Source organism: Cherax quadricarinatus, chromosome 41 (assembly GCF_038502225.1).
Source record: "Cherax quadricarinatus isolate ZL_2023a chromosome 41, ASM3850222v1, whole genome shotgun sequence".
NCBI classification, from domain to species: Eukaryota; Metazoa; Arthropoda; class Malacostraca; order Decapoda; family Parastacidae; genus Cherax; species Cherax quadricarinatus.
The window spans coordinates 6,836,379-6,860,331 of record NC_091332.1 but is presented as its reverse complement, the minus strand read 5'-3'; the positions used below and the strand labels follow the sequence as shown (position 1 = coordinate 6,860,331).

The 23,953-nt window shown below is 42.7% G+C and overlaps 1 protein-coding gene across 1 annotated transcript in view; it reads left to right on the top strand.

Annotated features, from left to right (window-relative positions):
- The window catches only part of LOC128695894 (uncharacterized), a 451,682-nt gene extending 428,707 nt beyond the window's left edge, over positions 1-22,975 (top strand). The window contains exons 9-12 of the mRNA XM_070092812.1: positions 2,168-2,315; positions 12,761-12,861; positions 17,755-17,858; positions 20,492-22,975. Of these exons, the coding sequence (XP_069948913.1) occupies positions 2,168-2,315; positions 12,761-12,861; positions 17,755-17,858; positions 20,492-22,910 (2,772 nt within the window). The 3' untranslated portion in view covers positions 22,911-22,975. The remainder of the gene's footprint in view (positions 1-2,167; positions 2,316-12,760; positions 12,862-17,754; positions 17,859-20,491) is intronic.
- The last annotated feature ends 978 nt before the right edge of the window (positions 22,976-23,953 follow it).

Below are 23,953 nucleotides of genomic sequence, written 5' to 3'. Positions count from 1 at the left end.
ATTTGCTCGACGACCCTGTTTCTGTTAGAATATAGCTAACAAACTGCTGTTATAGTGTCTGCTGCGCGTTCTTCCTCCTTGCCTTCGCAGCAGCAGTAGTTTTTAACGAGTGGTAACATACACTCTGATATATCAGACATCATTGCTTAAGTTTGATTGCGACTGTAGACCATAAAATTATGACATGAGTTGCGAACTGGTTGTAACTGCAGGACCTGGGTTGTGGACCGTGGACTGGTATAGTGACTGTAGCATCCGGCTGTGCCCCCAACATCGTGCTCCTAAGTTCAGTTAGAAATGAATGTTGTTGGTGTCGTTGCTTTAGCTTAGACGCTGCGCTAGACTAAGTCGGTCGTCCCGGGGCCCGGACGAGGGAGCTGCGGCAACACCCAGACACCTCGGCCGCCACATCATATTACTGGCACATCTATGTTGAAGTCATGACCCAACGGGGCGAGCTCGTCGACCCAGCAGGCTGCCATGCTGTTTTCCCGTGTTCATTGAGACTTGCTCTTTTCCCTGGGTTCTCATTGAGCACGAGAACTCTGCAGGCAGGTGCTTAGGTAGGGGGGTGAACGCAGGCTCGTCTGAGGGCTGGAGCTGAGGGCTGTTATCAATGTTTACAACTTCTACGATTCACAAAAAAAGAGAACATGAGATCAGTAAAGAGCCCTCTTTAATGTCTGCATAAGTAGTGAGGGCGTACAAGAGCCTCCTGCAACCCCAGATTGGCTAGCGTTTGACGCCCCGAATTACGCAGGCAGACACCAGCCATCACAGGAAGATGTCATCAGCCTGGAGCCAAGGGCAGCCCAGGGATGGTATGCCATCACCTGCCCTTGTGACACTTTGCAAGTCCACTGTCATTCCTCGTGTTAGCGCTCACAGTTTCTAGAGGCTTAGAGAGAACGGCTGCTTGAAGGGATTAGATGAAACTAGAATGGCATATCTAGACTAACGAAGGAAATAGAAGAGAAAAAAATCTTTCGTTTATAGTCCTTCGGTTTTTTTTTCAAAATTCTAGGTGTAGATAGTTACATAGTTTAAATAAGCTGTTCTAGACACCAAAGGAATCTGTACATAATACTAGATTTGAAAGTTGCATAGAAACTATGCCTGCTAGATAGCTAGTCGACGACTGATGCTCAACTCGTCTATGCGCACCGGTAAATCCAGCCAGTACAGTCCCCTGTTAATACTTATTTCCTTGTTATTTCATCTTTTTGCACGTTAAAATCCAAGTTATGCACCTTTCCATAATATTTTTTGACTTTTTTACCATTTGGCACAGTCATACGTTCATTCTATGCACCCGATTTAAACTTTTCTTATACAAAGTTTATATACATATATTTACTATTTCTGGTACATTTTTTGTATCAGTTTTTTGTCTTTTTATATTATTATTATTATTATTATTATTATCATTATTATTATTATTCGAATTTACTTCTTTCATTATCCTGTCTATCTGCATTTTGGTGCTAATTATTAACACACTGGCCCGTGCATTTTCTCTGTTATGTTTCTCTTTTTTGCTCGGTGTTATTCTTAATTGCTCTAAAGTACGGGTTTTATTATTAAACCTTTGTTTTCAAGTGTAATTTGCATAACTCAGTTATAATTAGTTTTCGATTCATGCTGCCAAAGTAGACTTATGATTCAACACTTGATTTAGGCTCTTGACTTATAACACAATTCAGGACTCAAGTCAGTTTAGTTAGAGATAAAAATGCGATGAGGAATTGAGTCAGAACGTAAGACCCTAGTTGAAGGCTTAGCAAGCTATGAAGATAAGTCCAGTGTTCCTGGCTGGTTCCCTCTAGCCGATTGGGAGCTGTGTTGTCCGCCTCGATGTGTCTCTCCATCTCCTCCATACACAACTTGCCTGCCTGCCATGCTGCATATGTCTTGTGCAACTACTACACTGACACTAGCGGCCTCATGACGCTGTAATATAGCAGACAGCAGGCGCGCGAGGTGGTGGGCGGGGAGGCAGGAGGTGGCACAGAAGGGGCGGCAGCAACACAGGTCCCTGACGGTGAGCGGCAGCCAGGAGGCGGCAGCTGCTATTGCTGCCGCCTCAGCTACTGAGCCTTATAAGCTGGCACGCTTGGCTCTCCTGGTGATATGGGCGGCTGTAGACGGTGCTTGTGTGGCGTTGCAGTTCTTCCTCCGCCTCAACTACCTGGACATGCACCGCACCTACGGCTGCGCCGCCAACCCCCAGCGCACACGGCCTCTCTGCGACTTTTGCGGCCGAAAGTTCTGTCAGCCTCAGAAACTGAAGGTGCACATCAAGCGAATGCACAGTGGTGAGTGTCGGGGAGGGAAGTCACGGGCAGGGAGGTCACACACACATACACACACACACACACACACACACACACACACACACACACACACACACACACACACACACACACACACACATACACACACCCTTGTAAGTAGGGTGAAGAGGATCATCAAGGGGGAACTCGGGTAAAGGGACAGGTGCCCTGGTGCTCGGGTATCCGAAATCCACACGTCAGGGGCCCATAGAGGACGACCCACGGTAAGGGCGCTGGCCAGGGCGGGTGAGGCAGCCACACTCCACACACGCCCACAAATATCAACCAGACAAAAAAACCCCTAATGTATTGTCCGCATTATGACCCAAAATAAAACCCATGACTAGTAATATATATATATATATATATATATATATATATATATATATATATATATATATATATATATATATATATATATATATATATATATAAAACAGTATGTGCAAAAAACAGTATGTGAAAAAATAACAGTATGTTAAAAAATAGTGAAATTCCAAGCACTTTCGTGATTTCTGACATTAACATTCCTTGATAATATGAGAAAATATGAAAGCGCTTGGAATTTTACCATTTTTTTCACTGTGGTTACTTTGCATATTGTGGTATCACCTGTTTACTGAGATCTTATTGAATAACAGTATGTATATTAAGTCAAAATATGATTAAAGTAGAAAAAATTCCTGAAGGAGGTTTGGAGGGGGTAGTGGCCGCTCGTGCGCCGCCCTGGTCAAGCCACACCTACTACACTAGCGGAGCGTCTGGGCAGGGAGTGGCGGCGGAGGGGGCGCACCCACTACTCATCTTCACCCCTCATTGAAGAGGACACCTGCCACCTCAGTCAGCCTTGTGGGCACCCCAGACCTGCCGCCCTCCAGTGGTCAGACACTCACTCTTATCCTGACGTTGGTCTCTCCTTTTCTCTCTCTCGTGTGGCTGTGTGTGTGTACGTCATTGTAATGTGTGTGTGTGTGGGTGGGTGTTGGGTGTGTATGCGTGTGTGTACCACGAGCAGTTCTTCTTGCGGCTACACTCGCTGGACATGCACGTCACGTACTCCTGCAGCCGCAACCCGGCCCGAGTCTTCCCCCTCTGCGACTACTGCGGCAAGAAGTTCTGCCAGCCGCAGCATCTGCGCTCTCACCAGAAGCGCATGCACGCAGGTAAGTGACCGGGGGGGAGGGCAATGCCCGGGCTTCTAACACCTCAGTCACCTGTTAACAAGGAACACCATATGTAACAGCGACAGAGTTCAGATTTTCGCTGCTCCTGATGCACGCAATACCTCAAATTTTAAACCTTTTTTTGCAATATATATATTTTTTCTCTCTGCACATTGATGTCATCATTTTTTAAGTCTATAATAAAAAGCTGGGTATAACACTGGGCTGACATTGGAAATTCCATTTCACTATTTCACTGGTATTTACATTTTATATTACTAAATGCATGATACATGTTCAGTGTTTTAAATTCTGACAAAATTTTCTAATCATTTTTCCAGCAGACGACAATAAGTGCTCATATATATATATATATATATATATATATATATATATATATATATATATATATATATATATATATATATATATATATATATACCGATGGACTTGTCTCTTAAAAATCGAAATCGTAGGACTAGGATAATTAAATGTGTTATTTGTTTGTAAGATTAACGTTTCGTACTTGAATCGTCGCATCTTCAGAATCTGTCGAAGTTAAAAGAATAAAAAAAAAATATATATTGCTCAAGTGTAAATCGCCTGAGGAGGGTCGCCATAAAGTGACGACCCTCTGAGGATGGTGACGCTGAGAGAACCCAGTGGAAATATTGGCAGGTAACATAACTGTTGGCCACTGCAACACAAGCTCCAGCTGAGCATTGAAATCCTCCTTTTTTTACCCCAAATAAGTGCCGGCACTGGAAATTAAACATCGTCAGAACTGTTTATTCATTTCGTAAAGTTAGGTTAAGAGAGTTTTCACATATATCCGCAGATTGTAAATTTGATTTTAAGATGTCATCTCAGCTACTTCTTGTTTCCTAATTCTCTAGTGGCGTGATCAGATAAATTCTTAGCTCATATGAGCTATAATATCAAACCAAAGAGGGGATAGTCTACCATTAGTGGTTCCCAGGGGTCAACGCCCCCCGCGGCCCGGTCCCAGACCAGACGTCGTGATGAGAGAGACCCGATACATTAAGGCGTCATGATTGTGAAGTCATACTATGGGAACTAGCAAAAAGGGACACGTACGGTCAGTCGCTAGACTAGACTTAAACACCAAGTCTGTGACACAGTGTCTAGGCCACACACATGAAACTACACAAATATAAAATATATCAAGTAATGAATGAAGTCAAAAATTATATAATGTTGGCTAATATTCTGCCAAATTCAATAGCAGATAATTCTAGACACATTAGAGTTATAATAATAAAATTATATACCTAAAATATTACACGCAAACTCTTTATGTTATATACACATAACCTTTAATAGTCTAGCTTTTGTAGTATAAGTAAAATGAGGGTATTTAACAAAAGCAAGCAAGCCTAATTAATATACAATAACAAGCCTGTTTTGCTATATCTCCTCTTTAAAATCTCTTTCAAAAAGCACTTAACGTACGTACATAAAAGTTAAGATACACTTAATCTCAGAGTTGTCACGGGGTGTACCTTAATTATGGCACCTTTATTATGGCACCTTTATTAGGGTACCTTAATTGTGATACATTTATCTTGGTACATTTATTATGGTGCCGAAATTGGTTTCCGCAGTGACTGTAATGGTGTTTGAGGAGCAGTGTTAGTCTCGCTCTCATATCATGGAAACTATTATACCGATCGTTATGAAACTCACATGAAGAAGGGGGACTGCAACATTTTAAAACTTAAATAAGCTTCATTATCCTTGTTTATTTAATAAATTCAACAAATGTTTCAGCAGCAATGAGAACCTATCTTTAGAAAAATACACAGGGGCTGAAAATTTTGGTATAAGAATGGAGGAGCACTGCAGCAGGCCTACTGGCCCATACTAGGTAGGTTTTTATCAGGATTATTCTCCAGGTTATCACGCAAACACCAATAATCCTCATCTTTTATGTTATAAGATTGGCACCTACACAGTCTAATAACACTGCAAATCTTCCTCTAAGTAAAATAAATACATTAGAGGTGAAAGTTTTAAGCCGAGCAGAAGAGGCATTGTCAAGTTATCGAATGGAGATCTTGGAGGAAGAGAAAAAAAACATCCCATAACTTTTAAAGGTATATCCCTTCTGGGGATACCTAATTATGTAAAGTTTTATTTGCATGGAATAATTAGGTATCCTCTTAAAGGGAATGCATATACTCACTGGATTATTCTTTTTTTTTATTTATTCTTTCTTCAAGGATCAGTACGATACCTGGCCTGGCCTGGTCATGGACCGGGCCTTGGGGGGCGTTGATCCCCGGAACTCCCTCCAGGTCCTGACTCACGAAACCGTAATAATACGATTCCAAACAAACCCTCCAGGTATACTTCATGTATACCTTGAGAATGTCAGGTCGGATCGGCTTCAAATTTTCAACCATAGTTAACGGATGGTTCGGATCACTTTAGACCTTACTAGTTGCCAATTTCCTAAAATCAGTTAATTTTTTTTCCTAGTGTTGTATATTGGAATTACGAGGAAGTGAAAATTTAGCAATATTCGACCTTATTGAAGCTGTTCCTTCCCTACCCTGGGTCAGTCCTGACGACTTGTCATGCCTCAGGTGTTGTATTGGCCCCTGTGGGTTTATTGCCACGCTATGAAGATATTAATGTTATTTCCCCCAATGATTTATGTTACGACAGGTATATACACGGTTATTTCTCAGTGTAGGTACGCTGAGACATCTGCTTCTTAGTGTATGTACACTGAGAGATGTGCTTCTCAGTGTATGTATGCTGAGAGATGTTTCTCAGTGTATGTACATTGAGAGATGTGTTTCTCAGTGTATGTATGCTGAGAGATGTGTTTCTCAGTGTATGTACGCTGAGAGATGTGTTTCTCAGTGTATGTATGCTGAGAGATGTGTTTCTCAGTGTATGTACGCTGAGAGATGTTTCTCAGTGTATGTATGCTGAGAGATGTGTTTCTCAGTGTATGTACGCTGAGAGATGTGTTTTTCAGTGTATGTACGCTGAGAGATGTATTTGTCAGTGTATGTACGCTGAGAGATGTGTTTCTCAGTGTAGGTACGCTGAGAGATGTGTTTCTCAGTGAATGTACGCTGAGAGATGTATTTCTCAGTGTAGCTACGCCGAGAGATGTTTCTCAGTGTAGGTACGCTGAGAGATGTTTCTCAGTGTAGGTACGCTGAGAGGTGTGTTTCTCAGTGAATGTACGCTGAGAGATGTGTTTCTCAGTGTATGTACGCTGAGAGATGTGTTTTTCAGTGTATGTACGCTGAGAGATGTATTTCTCAGTGTAGCTACGCCGAGAGATGTTTCTCAGTGTAGGTACGCTGAGAGATGCGTTTCTCAGTGTAGGTACGCTGAGAGATGTTTCTCAGTGTAGGTACGCTGAGAGATGTGTTTCTCAGTGTAGCTACGCCGAGAGATGTTTCCCAGTGTAGGTACGCTGAGAGATGTGTTTCTCAGTGTAGGTACGCTGAGAGATGTTTCTCAGTGTAGGTACGCTGAGAGATGTGTTTCCCAGTGTAGGTACGCTGAGAGATGTGTTTCTCAGTGTAGGTACGCTGAGAGATGTGTTTCTCAGTGTATGTACGCTGAGAGATGTGTTTCCCAGTGTAGGTACGCTGAGAGATGTGTTTCTCAGTGTAGGTACGCTGAGAGATGTGTTTCCCAGTGTAGGTACGCTGAGAGATGTGTTTCCCAGTGTAGGTACGCTGAGAGATGTGTTTCCCAGTGTAGGTACGCTGAGAGATGTGTTTCTCAGTGTAGGTACGCTGAGAGATGTGTTTCTCAGTGTATGCACGCTGAGAGATGTGTTTCCCAGTGTAGGTACGCTGAGATGTGTCTCAGTGTACATACGCTAAGATACTGTGTCAGTGGCTGCCCTCTTAAAAATAACACTTTAAACCTTAACTTAGGATAATGTCATCATCCCGGTACATCTCTGCTATAATGATTTTCAAAGACACTAAAGAACCATGTTTATATAGCAATCATATCATTGTTTTCTTTTTATTTTACATTTGTTGCCTAAGCTTTTCAAATTCTCATGTTAGTTGATAAGGCTTATATATATATATATATATATATATATATATATATATATATATATATATATATATATATATATATATATATATATATATATATATATATATATATATATCCCAAATAGAGAAGACAAAGATAGTACTGTATATTTCGGTCTCACACTGAAGGTCTCTTCAGGAGACTAAAACATAGAATGAAGAAATCAGTCATAACTGACTCCAGGATTCTGCATGTATACACATACGCCTTTTCTATGTGTACTCGAAATAGCTTCACAGCTATCAGTATAGTTATTGTACTTAACCTGCAGGAAAACTGATCGATTTTATTCAGCCTGTTTATAATAATAATTGATCTGTTGTTTTTAGTGGCTCTGGTGGTTAAATTTGTACCTTGGCCTAAAGACCTAGATGGGAATCCATGAATGTTGTCCTTGCAAGGAATGTCATTGGTTGCGGTTTAGAAGTGGTTGGCGTCTTCGAGTTTAACACCTCTCCTTAATGATGATCTGGAAAATAATTTAAGCTTTCTAAGAAATTATCGAACTTCCTCCCTCTCCCCCCTTCATCGTAACTCTTACTTGTGAGTAGTAATGTCATTAACCTATCTCTCCATTGCTGTGTCTTAAGGATAGAGTATTGGTATTAGTATATAATTTTTAAGGTGGTCTGTGTTAAGACTGGAGAGTACTGGTGATAGGTAAGCCTGAATAGTACTGGTGGTAGGTAAGACTGAATAGTACTGGTGGTGGGTAAGGCTGGATAGCATTGGTGATAGGCTGAATAGAACTGGTGATAGTCAAGCTGGACAGGATTATTGATAGTTAACACTAGATAGGACCGGTGATAGAGGGTTGCCTACACTACACCTCTCCTGGAGAAAGTATTCATCGGGATAGCATGGCAGTAAAAATACAAAGCGTGGTGGATAAATTAGTGTGTGCTACACTTGGGTATCTTAATTGTGGAAACGTTTTGCCACACAGTTTGAGTTTGAGGTAATCAATCCCTCAGCCTGGAGTCGATGTAATCAGGTTGTACATGAATGGTATATAATACCTACAAGGTGCAGATTTCGTAAAGCCACTGGACGGCTAAACGTCTACAAATAAAGATACCCAGATATTGCACATGTGTCTAACTTATCAAGCTGTCGGTTCTCTGAACCATTCATCTACACAGAGGTTGGTAAACACTGTCAGGTTTCGGGTTTTGGAAGCCATACCTTCCAGTATTATTCTGCCATTGTTTATCGCAAGATCAGGATGCTGAGAGACACTTGAGGAACACAAGAGTTTACGTGACAGTGATTACGGTGATAATAAAAATATCTCAGGAGAAGACATAAAGTATTAATTTATCATTACTGTGTTGCATAGCCGGAGTTGCATTGTTCTTTATGCAACTTAGCTAGTGAAAGATGAATGTATATGAGAATTTGTTGGTGAAAGACGAATGTATCTGAGAATTTGTTTTTGACGGCAGTTCTTCGAGAGATTATAAGAGTCCGTTAAAAAAAATGGTAGGCTTGGATTAGTAACTTTGAGTTTTAGGCAGTCTCATTTTCTTTTTTTTTTCTTTTTTTTTTTGGGGGGTGGGGGTCTGTTTCATAGTTTTTTGGATTTTTTCCTTTTTTGAATAATTTCTTTCTTTTTTTTGTGGCTTTTTTGTTAATTTTCTTACTTTTTCGATATTTTTATTTTGGCTATTCTTCTTAATTTATTGGATATTTTTCTTGCTTTTTTGGATATTTACTTACGTTTTTGGTTATTTTCTTACTTTTTGGATTTCTCTCTTATCTTTTGGCTATTCTTAATTTTTTGGAATTTTTCTTGCCTTTTTTAATATTTTTCTTTTTTTGGTTATTTTTCCTACTTTTTTCTATATTTTTCGTACTTTTTTGGATGTTTTTCTTGCTCTTTTAGCTATTTTTGTTACCTTTTAACACTGTTTCTTTCTTGGATGTTTTTTATTATTTTTTGGCTATTTTTCTTACTTTTTTTCCTTAGTTTCTTGCCACGTTTCTCACATTTTCATTAAAATCTTCACTCACGCTAGCTAAAAGATCGCCGATAAATGCTTCCTCGTTGTCACTAATGTTTTTTTGAGGATTTTTTCCACTTTTTGGTATTAATATCCTTCAAAAGGGCTTCTGGTCATCGCTATTTGACCCATATATGTTTAGTCTTTTTTTTATGTACATATATCGTTTTTAGTGGTAACGTTGTGGACAACTCTTGTTTCGGAAGCAGCGAGATTCCTGCAGTGTTATTCACATTTTCCGCTGGGTAACTCTGTACTAAAGTTTTTGTTAGAAATAACGTAGATCTCGGTGTTTTGCTCTTCAAATAAGCTGTCTCTGCTGAAAAGGACCTCGGGTGAGGCATAGATATACAGTACTGTTTTTACCGCCTGTTTTACATATATATATATATATATATATATATATATATATATATATATATATATATATATATATATATATATATATATATATATACATGTGTGTGTGTAAATTTATGAATGATGTATGATTTTGTGATGCTGTTGCTGATGGTGATGGGTAGTGGTGGTGATGATGGTAGTAGTGGTGACGGTAATAATATTGCTGACAGAGGCAGTAATGATGGTTTGAGTGGTAGGCATGATAGTGACAGTGGTGATAGTGTTGAGAGTGGTGGCGGTGGTAGTGTTGAGAGTGATGGCGGTGATAGTAGTGAGGGTGATGGTAATGGATAGTGATGGTAGTCTTGGTAGTAGTAGTAGTATTTTGTAGTAGTGGTGGTATAGTAGTAGTAGTAGTAGTAGTAGTAGTAGTAGTAGTAGTAGTAGTAGTAGTGGGGATACTGATATTGATTGCTGTTGTAAGTATTGTGGTGGTTGTGGTTACAAGCATGGCGGAAGTTGTGGTGACAGTCATGTTGGTGATAGTACTGGTAATCGCGGTAGTATTCACTGAGATGATAGTGAGGGGTGATGGTGACAGTGAGGGTGATGGTGATAGTTGTGGTAGTACGGAGAGCAACGGACATGTTAATAATATTCCTGTTGATAGAGTGTTAGGAGAGTGTAAATACTTGGATTAGTGGTAGGCATAGTTATGGTGATAGTAGTGTGTTAGTAGTGGTGATAGTTATGGTATTTGTAGTGGTGATAATTATAGTGTGGGTCGTGGGGATAGTTATGGTGTATTAGTGATGTTAGTGGCCACACTGTTAAGTAGCGGAGATGTGTAGTGCTGGTAGTGGTGATAGTGAGGTGGTGGCAGTGACAGAAATAGAGGTAAGATGGTGATAATGATAGTGAGGATGATGGTGATAGAGGTATAACAGTGATGATGTTGATAGTGAAGATATCCCATGACTATAAATAAAATATTAATTCATCCAATAATATAATTTTACATTCTCCAGATATTCTCGTTTTTCCTATATTACTAACTTGATATACAGGATATATATATACATGTATACTTGGTATATATTTCATATATAAAACATATATTTAACACTATTTTATATTTGTATGTCCATCATTTGATATATATATATATATATATATATATATATATATATATATATATATATATATATATATATATATATATATATATATATATATATGCGATGAAAATTCGTAATAAAAGACTGTAAGAATTGAATGAAATGATCGGGATTTGAACCGAGGTACTGAGGTCACCATCTCGTTGTCTTAGCCACTGAGGTCACAAGTCATCAGTGATTAAAGTCCTACGGCCAGAATACTGCACTGGGAACTGTGAAGAAAAGACACGTTTCAGAACAGGCTTCGATTGAGAAATCGTTTCGCTCTGTGTGGAGCTTCGTTACGTCATGGCTTGATAAAGCTCTGCAAAGAATGAAGCGCTTTCTTCACTATCGTGGCGCTACGACATTAACATTAAACTTAGTGAGCATTGACAAGTTACTTGGAGGCAACAATAACTAAAACTAGTCACTGTCTGCTGGTAAGGTCGGGGTTTCTCTGTCGGGACTCGTGGTCGGGTTCCGGTTTGTGGGAATCACCAGCCTGCCCAGTACTGCAGGTCGTACACTTTTATGAAGCTCTGTGGTGGCAGTGACTAAGGTAGCGAGCTGGTAAACCCAGGTCGTGAGTTCGAATCCTCATTACTCCATTGAAATGTTGCATTCTTAAACCTTCACCAATACCAACACATTCACCAACAAGCCTTTCCCACCAAAACAACCTCTACCAACACAACCACCATCAACACAAACTCCACTACCACCCCCAAAACAGAATGGAGACCAATGTTGGAAGGCCATCGAGTGGAAAAGGGAGATCATACCATGCGATGGCCATAACCAAGACCACGTGGGAGGAAGCCTCCCGTGGCTTACCCATCAGATTGCAAGAATACCGTGTGTGCAGAACTCACAGCAACACCTGCGTGATACACCGGAGAGACAAACCAGAATTGACACCTATTGAAGGAGAAAAAGGCACAATACAGTGACGGGAACAGTACACAAATAACTTGTACATAGGAGAGAGAAAGGGAAACTTACGATGACATTTCTGAAACATCGTCGTAAGCTCCTCTCTCCTGTGTGCGGGTTATTTATGTATTGACATCTAATGTCTTGAAAAGGCTCCCAGCTGGTCATCAAGGAACGAAGCACAATGTAGATGATGCTTGTAAGCTACACTGACCTGTACACAAGAGACTCGTGGAGCTTCCAGTTTAGGCAAACCTTCAGCCCAACTTTTCCTGCATAAATGGATCATCGAAAGGAGCGGCAGACCTCCCGAAGTGCTGCCATCTAGCAGTCAGCCCGCACAGTGACCTCACTGACCCGGCCATTCACCTAACAACGCTCTCATAAAACTATATGTAGTCCATCCCTGTGTACTGATGGAAGAAGCTAGTGCAGAGGAACAGTGAAGAGAGTTCCTCTCTACGAACTGTGACTGTATTCTCCAATAAAACAACCTCCACAACCACCACCACAAACCACTGCCACAACTATCACTACCACCACAATTATCACCAACATCACCACCACCATCTCTACCACCAACAGACACATCCCTCTCATCTTTACCTAACCACTGCATTCATAAATGCTTGTCTGTCATGTAAGAATAACATTTTATATGTAAATGAAGAGATATAGAGAGAGGGAGAGAAGATAGTAATGGTATTATTCCCGCGACACAGACATGGCTGAGGTGCTGAGGGAGTTTCAGTGTAAGCTGTGTTTCAAAGTCCTGGGATCAAGAGCCGCTCTTCAGAGACATCTGAAGGAAGTCCACCATAAGGTGAGTTGTGTATAGGGAAGCCAGGTGCTGATTCACCTGTCTCTTTAACCCCAGGTGAGTTGTGTGTGGGGAAGCAAGGTGCTGATTCACCTGTCCCCTGAACCTCAGGTGAGTTATGTATTGAGAGTCAGGTGCTGACTCTCACTCGTTCCTTTGCCCTTTCACTTAATTTAATAAGATGGAAAGGAATGTCAAAACTATGATTACGTAACTCAAGTGGTCAGTCAGTCAGTCAGTCAGATATATGAAAAAGTGTCTCCTATATTTATATATATGAGTTGTCGGATAATTAAACTCGCTGGGAGACCTTTATTGTCGTTTATTCTTGAAAAATGTGATATTTAAATATACACAATAAATTCTACTTGTGTCAGTAAAGTTGAAAATGTTCTTTTGTGAGTGTTTATGTTCCGTTGAGGATAATACCTCAAGTTTACCCAGTCCCGGTAATATCAGCTGACTTCTTACTTCACACAGGTCACCTGGTGACTTCACCCTGTTATTGTAAAAGCAATTATCTCCTTAACACCTACTTTGCTAAGATGGTCACATTTAAAGGCCGAAATATTTAGTTTCTGCTGCTCTTCCTTCACACACAATATATATATATATATATATATATATATATACAGTGGATCCTCGAATTTAGTCGTGCCTTTTCTGTATGCAAAACTATTTTTATTATCTATAAAATGTATTTTTTGTTAATATTTTTGGGTGTCTGGAATGGTTTAATTTGATTTACATTGTTTCCTATGCTACACAATGGTTTAGAAAGACACGTAAGCAAACACTATGACATATTTATTAGAAAACGTTTCGGTCCTGGGACCTTGATCACTTCTAACATACAGATGTAGAAAGACATTATATATATAGGCGGAGAGTGAGATGTGACGCACGTGACCTGAGGAATGTCATAAGAACATAAGAATGGAGGAACACTGTGGAAGGCCTACTGGCCCATGCGAGGCAGGTCCTTATCAAAACAACCTCTACCTATGATGAGGACGGGTAGACGATGAAATCATGTGACTCCTCTGTTGTTGGGTTGGTGCTGCTTAAGTATCATGTATGCCAATGTTTTTGAAATTTTGTAGTTTCCAGTGTTGCGTTCTATAGTGTCGGTGACGGCGATTAGTGAGGCTTCTAGGCACCGTCGGCGTCTGAGGTCTGGTTCGGTGAGAACGAGTTGTGCCTCATTCCAGCTCATCAAATGCCCCGTGGAGTCTCTGTGGAGGACACAGGCGTACCTTACATCGTCTCTGTTAGAGGCATTTCGATGCTCATTCAGGCGGACTGCAAGATCTCTGCCTGTCTCGCCTACATATTTCTTGGGACAGAACCCACAGGGGATAGTGTAGACGTCTGCTGTAGAAGTTAGAGGTGTGGGGCTGCGTTTCGTAGTGAGGTCTTTGATAGAGGATGTGTTTATGGTGGAAACGTTGATGTTACTCATAGCAAGTGCCCGGCGAGTATTCGTGGCAACATCACCACATGGGAGTACTATGAACTGCTTAGGGGGCTGTTCCATGGGCGGTTTGTTGAGGATAGCTTGTGCCTTGAGTCTGCAATCTCGGATGAAGAAAGATGGGAACTGAAGACGTGTAAAGGCTTGTTATGTAAGTGCATTCTTCTTCTAGAAAACAAGGGCTGGAGATGTGAAGAGCTCTCAAGAAGAAGCCAATGAGGACTCCTCTCTTAGTGCGGGTGTCTTGGTTGAATAAAAGTGCATAAGATCGTCCTTGTTGGTAGGTTTTCTATACACTTCGAAGAGAAGTTTGTCACTGTCGGTAGATCTGCACAGTAGAACGTCGAGGAAAGGAAGTTTGCCATCATTTTCGAGTTCAAGTGTAAACTTTATTGATGGTTCAACTGCATTGATCTTGTTGAGAAGGGCCTGGATATTGAGACGTCTCGGATAGAAAACCAATATATCATCAACGTATCTTAGCCAGGTAACGGTGTTGGGAATGAAGGTGCTGAATTTCTCTGTCTCCAAGTTTTCCATGAAGAGGTTGGCAAGCACAGCCCATTGCCATCCCAAAGCATTATTTGTAACAGTTGTCCTGATACTTGAAGAAGTTGAAATTAACACAAAGTTCCACTAGATTGATGAAATCTAGAAGAGGTAAAGGGAGGTCGTGGTTTTCAGTGAGCCTCTGTCTCAGAATGTTGATTGCAGCGTCAGTAGGAACGTTGGTAAAGAGAGCTGTGACATCGAAGGAAGCCATGCTTTTGTTTTTGACATTCAGGATGTTGCCACGAATACTCGCCGGGCACTTGCTATGAGTAACATCAACGTTTCCACCATAAACACATCTATCAAAGACCTCACTACGAAACGCAGCCCCACACCTCTAACTTCTACAGCAGACGTCTACACTATCCCCTGTGGGTTCTGTCCCAAGAAATATGTAGGCGAGACAGGCAGAGATCTTGCAGTCCGCCTGAATGAGCATCGAAATGCCTCTAACAGAGACGATGTAAGGTACGCCTGTGTCCTCCACAGAGACTCCACGGGGCATTTGATGAGCTGGAATGAGGCACAACTCGTTCTCACCGAACCAGACCTCAGACGCCGACGGTGCCTAGAAGCCTCACTAATCGCCGTCACCGACACTATAGAACGCAACACTGGAAACTACAAAATTTCAAAAACATTGGCATACATGATACTTAAGCAGCACCAACCCAACAACAGAGGAGTCACATGATTTCATCGTCTACCCGTCCTCATCATAGGTAGAGGTTGTTTTGATAAGGACCTGCCTCGCATGGGCCAGTAGGCCTTCCATAGTGTGATGAATGGTTTGAAAAACCGACAAGTTGAAGATTGAGACACTTATGCAGCATATGGGAATCTTTATTCAGGAAACGTTTCGCCACACAGTGGCTTCATCAGTCCAATACAAAGAGGAAGACGTAAGGAGAGGATGTGTATGAGGTAATCAGTCCCTCAGCCTGGAGTCGATGTGTTCAGTCCATCAATCTTGTAGAATGTACAGCATAGGGCCGTAGACGTGGCTTATATATTTATATATAAGCCACGTCTACGGCCCTATGCTGTACATTCTACAAGATTGATGGACTGAACACATCGACTCCAGGCTGAGGGACTGATTACCTCATAACTTCCACAGTGTTCCTCCATTCTTATGTACTTATGACATTCCTCAGGTCACGTGCGTCACACCTCACTCTCCGCCTATATATATGTCTTTCTACCTCTGTATGTTAGAAGTGATCAAGGTTCCAGGACCGAAACGTTTTCTAATAAATATGTCATAGTGTTTGCTTACGTGTCATTCTAAACCAACTTGTCGGTATTTATTACCAAGGTTTATACCATGCTACACAATACGAATGAGTGTGTGCACGCTTGATGGACGACAGGTTCTTAAAAGGCACAGTGAAAGCTTTATTAGTTGACGGGGAAACACACACAACAGTGAAAAATAAATCACAGAGAACACAGTCGGGTCATAGATTTGTCACTTGCTCTCTGCATTCGTCACTGCAACTTTGCGCCCTGGGTATGCAGTGTCCCACAATGAAACTACAGAGTATTTCACTCGTAGGAGGCCCCGAGTTAGTATTCCCGTGGTTGCAACTGTCTTCTTTGTATATTATATCTGTAGTAAACTATAACTCGGGGACTTTAACGAGTGAAACACCCTGAGTATCCTCGCTTTTCATTATGTAACGAGAGAAGCGAGTCAGTTGGCTCTTTTCATTCGTCACTAATTTTGGCAGGCACAGCCACAAACTACAATAATTTGCAAAGGCAATATGCATGCTGCACAGCGCTGGAAATATTTTCCATCAGTGAATCGCTGGTTCACAGTGCCGTCACAACACTATTAATGACTCGCCATTCTTCATGACACTGTTACTACTTCACTGTGCCTTACAGCATTATTTAAGAGTGCCTTACAACGTTGTTTTACAGTATCTTACAACACTGTGACACTGGTTTACTGTGCTTCACAATATTATATTAATGATGGAAAATCCCTGGGTCGTAGCTTCTCACCACCCTGAATTACTGGTTGATTTATTGGAGCAGGAGGAAGGGGGATTATTTGGCTGATGCTGGATGTTCCCTGGCCATGATCTGACCATCCAGTGGTTGGCCACTGGGTGGCCAACCACTGAGCGACGACGAGCAACAACCAACCCATGATGTTGATTGGTTACCAAAGGCCCTTTAAAACAACCCATCACTGTCATGTGTGCTTCACCGGCACGCCGGATATACCTAATGAACGACGTATATCTTCCAGCAGCTGCTTGATAGAAAGAAGCCTGGCGCCCCATTGCTTTACCGGCTAATTATTTTCTCTTATCTCGATGGCTCCCCAGGAAAAAGCGTGACACATCATCAGCAAATTATGGTTTGCTTGAGCAACCAGTCGTGGTTGAGCAACTCAGCGGCTGTTCCAGGGAAAATCTAGGATGGCCACTGCCTAAATAAGACTTGCTTAACCAGCCAATTGTCTTCTTCAAAAAAATGTATGAGAATGAAATATAAGAAGCACGAAGAAATAATTTAAAATGGAACTTTCTGGGTCTAAGGGAGTCCTATATTGTCTTTTGGTGTATTTGTAGTAGTCTGGCGTCCTGTGTTGTCCTCCTGGGTATCTTCTCTTTTTTTGTTCTTATATTTATTGTGGTTATCTGTTGTCCCTTGGTGTCTTTTGGTTTCTTAGGTCCTTCTCTCTTTTCAGCATCCTCTTTTGTTCACGTCTCTTCAGGCATCTACTAATTGAGTCTTCTGGCTACCTCTCAGACTACTGCCTACTGCTTTGTGCAGCAAGGTTATATATTACACTGTGTTGGTTGCAGGATGGTACCGCCGGTTAGTATCTAAACGCTGGTTGTTGGTTGCAGGACCTGAGTACGGGAGCCACTTGTGACCGCTGTGGCAAGATGTTCCAGAACAAGAGTAACCTGAAAATCCACATGCTTACTCACTCCGGCGTCAAGCCCTTCAAGTAAGTCAGGTTAAGAAATATAAACACATAAGCAGTATAATGTGATCCTTTATTGACAACGTTTCGCCCACGCAGTGGGCTTTATCAAGTCACAAACAGATCTACCTGGGTGAAAGATACGTGAATATTTATAGGATGAGAATGCTGGGTCAGGTGGAGAATGCTGCATGTTCTAATCTTCCGAGTAGGGTGATAGAGTCTAGAACCTTGGGTAACTTTGAAAAGAGATTGGATAAGTATATGAGTAGGCCTTCTGCAGTGTTCCTCCATTCTTATGTTCTTATGTGGAATAGCGATGAAGTTTCTTGGCAAGGGGTTCAGCTATGTTATAGAAGCCGTTGTTCTGGATGAAGTTGTTGGATGTACAGATTAGAGATGATTCCAGGATTCTTCGGTATTAAGTGCTGTCTTCTCTAGCATAAAGTCTTGCGTTTCTGTAGTTGATTAAATGGTTGTGTGAATTTCGGTGATGAACACAGGCATTCCTTGGATCGTCAGATCTGCTTGTGTACTGTTGTTCCGAAATACGTGTTTGGAGGTCTCTGGATGTTTCGCCGATGTATAATTTGCTGCAGTCATTATAATTACATCACGTTTAGTTTTGGTGTCGTGGTGAGAGTAGAAGTGGAGAAGATCGTGTTGGTTGGTAGGTTTTCGATAGACTTTAAAACGAAGTTCATGGTTAACTTTGCAGAGAAGAACATCGAGGAAAGGAAGAGTGTTGTCGACTTCTTCTTCTAGTGTGAACTGGATAGAGGGCTCGACCTGTAATAGACAGGACAAGCTTCAATCCTCTGCAGGGGTATACATAATCCCTTGTAATGACTGCAGTAAATTATACGTCGGCGAAACATCCAGAGACCTCCAAACAAGTATTTCAGAACGCCGGTACGCAGGCAGTCTGACGATCCAAGGAATGCCTGTGTTCAACACCAAAATTCACACAACCATTTAATCAACTACAGAAACCCAAGACTTATCGCCAGAGAAGACAACACTCAATACCGAAGAATCCTGGAATCATCACTTATCCAACAACTTCAACCAGAATAACGGCTTCTATAACATAGCTGAACCCCTTGCCAAGAAACTTCATCGCCATCCCACATAAGAACATAGGAATGGAGGAACACTGCAGAAGGACTACTCATATACTTATCTAATCTCTTTTCAAAGTTACCCAAGGTTCTAGACTCTATCACCCTACATGCAGCATTCTCCACCTGACCCACAATTCTCATCCTATAAATACTCACGTATCTTTCACCCAGGTATATATATGTATATATTTCGTTACCCAGGTAGATCTGTTTGTTGATAAATTAGACACATGTGCAACTCTTGGGTATCTTTATTGAGGAAACGTTTCGCCACACAGTGGCTTCATCAGTCCATACATAGGAGAAACTTGAAGAACAGGAGGAGAATGAGGTAATCAGTCCCTCAACCTTGAGTCGATGTGTTCAGTCCATCTACTCAAGATTGATGGACTGAACACATCGACTCAAGGTTGAGGGACTGATTACCTCATTCTCCTCCTGTTCTTCAAGTTTCTCCTATGTATGGACTGATGAAGCCACTGTGTGGCGAAACGTTTCCTCAATAAAGATACCCAAGAGTTGCACATGTGTCTAATTTATCAACATGTCGGTTCTCTGAACCATTCATCTACAAAGATCTGTTTGTGTCTTGATAAAGTCCACTGCGTGGGCGAAACGTTGTCAATAAAGGATCACATTATACTGCTTATGTGTTTATATTTCCATTGTGTCGGTATTTTATACCCTCTATTTCCATGTCAGGTTAAGCTCCTGAAGTTGGAGGGTAGGTTAGCAGGTCGGGGGCAGGGCTTGATGAATCGAGAGTCTGGGGTCAGATAATAAGCCAACGTCTTATAGTCAGAAGTTGCAGATATTGCTTACTCATTAATGATTATTTTGCCATGCAAGCAGAGCTAATATTAATTTTAGCTATTACTGCTCAAATTGTAAAAATTACATTATGTATTTACTTAAGTCAGGATTAATCACTGTTAATAAAAAAAAAGGCACAATACCGTGACTGGAACGATACACAAATAACCCGCACATAAAAGAGAGAATCTTACGACGACGTTTCGGTCCGACTTGGACCATTTACAAAGTCACACTAACCAGAAGTGGAGCAGGACGGCTATATATAGGCAGGGAGAGGTGGTGATAGTAGTAGTAGTACAAGAATGGTATATAATACCTACAAGATGAAATTAAGACAAATGCGCAACACCCGGACATCTCTATCGCAGAGGTTTCGCCATCCAGCCAGCCACTGGATGGCGAAACGTCCACAACAAAGACAACCAGACGCCGCACATGTCTTAATTTCATCAGTAGTTGTGTGACTTTATCAATGGTCCAAGTCGGACCGAAACGTCGTCGTAAGCTTCTCTCTTTTATGTGCGGGTTATTTGTGTATAATCACTGTTACGTAAACTGTTAAGCCATGCAAGGTTATTCATGAATATATCTATCGGTCCATAAGAAAAAATATTTAACTAATGTATTTTTATTAAAATTTGCCTTTTAACCACTCATTAAATAAAGCACGAGCATACATTAACACGTCATAACCTTAGTGTGCTAATTTGTTCCCAGGTGTATTGAGGCGAGTTGTAACGCAGCCTTCACAACCAAACAGTGTCTACAGTTCCACTACAAGAAAGTACATGGTTACACCTGCGAGAGCATGCCAACCATAGAACGTTGTATCCCCTACACCTTTGACTCGTACTCTGGTGGGATGGTGAACGACCCGGGGCGGGGTAAGGTGCCCAACCTTCCCAGCCAGAACTCCGATTCCCTGGGACAACAGCCCACGTCAATCGCTACTCCAGCTGAGCCCCCGACCACTGATGACTCTTCACATAGTGCCGACCCTCCTCTCTCCTCCCTCTCTGCTAGTGAAGCGTCTCCAACCTCGAGAGCGGATCTTCTACTGGCTGCTGCAGCCAAGTTACCGCCGGCAGCGACTCTGCATGGTTATGTTACTAAGTACGCAGCGACAGCTACTCGTCTTGTTAGTAAAGGTTCTCGCAAGTGGCTGGGAGATCCCTTGGATATGCAAGACCGAGACTACGATGATGATGCTCGAGATGTTTATGACTTTGATGACCGCTTGGAAGAAGAGCTCATGCAAAAGAGAAAGAAAGAAGATGATATAACTGGGGAGGAAAAATTATATAGAAGGGAGTCCAACGCGTCGCTGCTGGTGGAGGCCGCCCTTAATGTAGCGGAGCAAACGATGAAGATGGACGGGCGGGGTGTGGGCAGCCACGACCGTTTGCTGGGTTACAGTGGACGCTACTCTCCCTTGCCACCAAGTTCGGTAGTGACCTCTATGGAGCAGATACTGCCCCATGATGCAGCTCTCGCAACGCACGTCAAATACACCAGCGCTGCCGACGACGAGCGCGCGCACCTCGAGTACACCTTAGAACGAGAATACGACCCTCGTGACTTGCCAGAGGTCATGGTGGTACACGAAACGATAGGCAGCCGTGAACTCAACGAGCAACTAAGCCACGACTTGCAAGACAATCTTCATGCTGCTTTAGATCATCTGCCCCCGACCTCCGATGACCTGCACCACTCTCATCATCACTCTGACCACGCTCATAATCTCACCTTAGTTAAGTCAGATGACCTCCCACCACCAACCCCTGCCACACCAGTAGACCCCGGCACGCCCATGGCCCCGCCCACGCCGCTCAGCTCCAGCGGTGGGCTGGAGCCGACGCTGCAAGTGCTGGACCAGTTGCCGGTGTCTCAGGGGCTGCCAGTGTCATTATCCTCGTCATTATCAGTAGGTCTGGATATGAGTTACAAGCATTACCGTCATGCAGAGTTGACGCCTGTAAGTCACGAACACTGCCTACCAAGTCATCTGGACGACTCTGAGGCATCAATGGGGCTGGACCCCATGGGCGAAGGGGGGCACCTGTCGCCTCGTCATGACCACCTGGCAGACCAACTGCCACTACCGGAGCTGCAGCCTCATGACTTTCGAGGACTTCCCGCACTGCGTTCTCCAGAGCCCCCGCGGTCCCCTTACCTTTCGCCTAGCCCAACACCAGATGCTCTGCGTTCATATCTAGTCACCACTGATGGCCTACGCTCCCCTGTACACCTTGACCAGTGTGTTGACATGACGAGAGCCAACCTCTTCCTGCGACCGGCGGATCTCGCGAGTCTCCAGCAACGATACCACGGGGATATGGGCCATCAGTCAGGTCGTTCACAGCTCTATGAACTAGAACGAGTGCCCTCACACTCGGTGGATCTCAGTGTAACAGGGCGCACACTGACCTACACGAGTGAGGCTCTTAGACCAGGGTCTGTTTGCACGACAGTGTACGTGTCAGATTCCCATCCGGACGACCGTCACTCCCTTGATCTTACTCTTCCAAGACATGATCCTGATTTACATAGAGCAAATTCCCCCAACCCCAACCACCCTGCAAACCGCGGGGTTTCACCACATTCCCAATTCTCTCCGCACAACCAGCTGTCGCCTAGTAACCAGTTATCACCACACAATCAGTTGTCACCTCACAACCAACTCTCCCCTCATAACCAGTTATCTCCCCACACTCAACTTCCACCATATTCCCAACTTTCTCCGCACGGACACATGTCACCACTTGTCAATTTAGGTATGGTGGAGCGAGGAGGGGTGGGCAGCCCCCCGCTCTCTCCTACAGCTAACCCCCCACTACCTCCCATTAGCCGCATTGTGGCTCCTGCATCTCATTCACCATTATTTACCTCGCGACAGATGTCTCCAATACCTAGACCTGAGTTGTCACCTTCCTTCACTACCCATACACATGGGGAAGTATTTGTTACAGGGGGGGCTGTGCCTCTACAACCCAGCACTCCAGGGCCACCCCTCACCCCCACACCTCAGATTACCAAAGATAGATCTTCACCCTATTCTCAGTACCCCTCCTCCCCATACCCTCGTCATCATAGCCATTCCTCCCCACCACCAACATACCATTACCAGTATTACTGACCACGGCTCACACCTTCACCCTCACATTCACCCGAGAGTTGCCAAAACTCTTTCGTTTTTCCTTTATAACCCTGATAGTGTTGAACCTTCCCTCTCTGCCCACTGTTCCTAGTACTGTACCAACGAGGATGGACCTTCTCAGCCCACCAGGTGTGGCCATTATCAGTACCAGGATTGTTCCTGATCCTTCTCCGTGTGAGTTACAACGACTGAGGTATATACCTCACTGAAGGCCAGACATTCTAATGGCGATTTTTACTCAATTATTTTTAGGTACTGTCGTTCATTGTGGGCATTTCCAGTTTAAATACCCAGTTTCATAATTTATAAGCTCAATTCAACTAATACTGATTACTCAAAGGTTTTTAACGACCGTGATATAAATTTAACTCCTGATAAGAGTTGTGCTTTTTATATCCTATGGGTAAATACTGTCTTGTATTTGTGGTTCATCTTCCTCCCCTCCTCTCAGTGACCCACAGCATAGTCTTGCCTCTTGTCTCCTTTCCTCCTTCATCGTTAAGGGCTGCCCTATGTGTGGAGGCTTGCCTTCATCGTGCCAGAGCTTCCCAGGGCTAGGGCTGCTTAGTGCCAAGGTAGTTCATTGCTAGGGTTGCCCAGTGCTAGGACTGCTTGGTGCTAGGACGGCTCAGTACTGGCGCTGCCCAGCGTTAGGGCTGCCCAGTGCGAAATGGTTGTCTTTTTTACGGCTTCTGAATGAACCAGTAATGTTGTGTCTGTAGGAGGACCTGCAATTTCCTCATGTATTGTGTCTAGGGTCACTCTTTTTTTTCCTCTCATTTATCACATACCTTATTGTCTCGGTTGTGACCCTCAACTTTAATCGTGTATACATGATTGCCTCTTCCAACTCAGGGAGTGCTGTTTTACGGAGTTCTTTCTAGTGATCTGAGAGGCATGACCCATGAGGGCCAGGATGGCCACAGGGCAGTGGACAAATGAATTACTGACACACTCCTCCTATGCACTCAACCATAACATATGCAAATGCAATATATATGCAATGTGTAACGAAGCCTGGC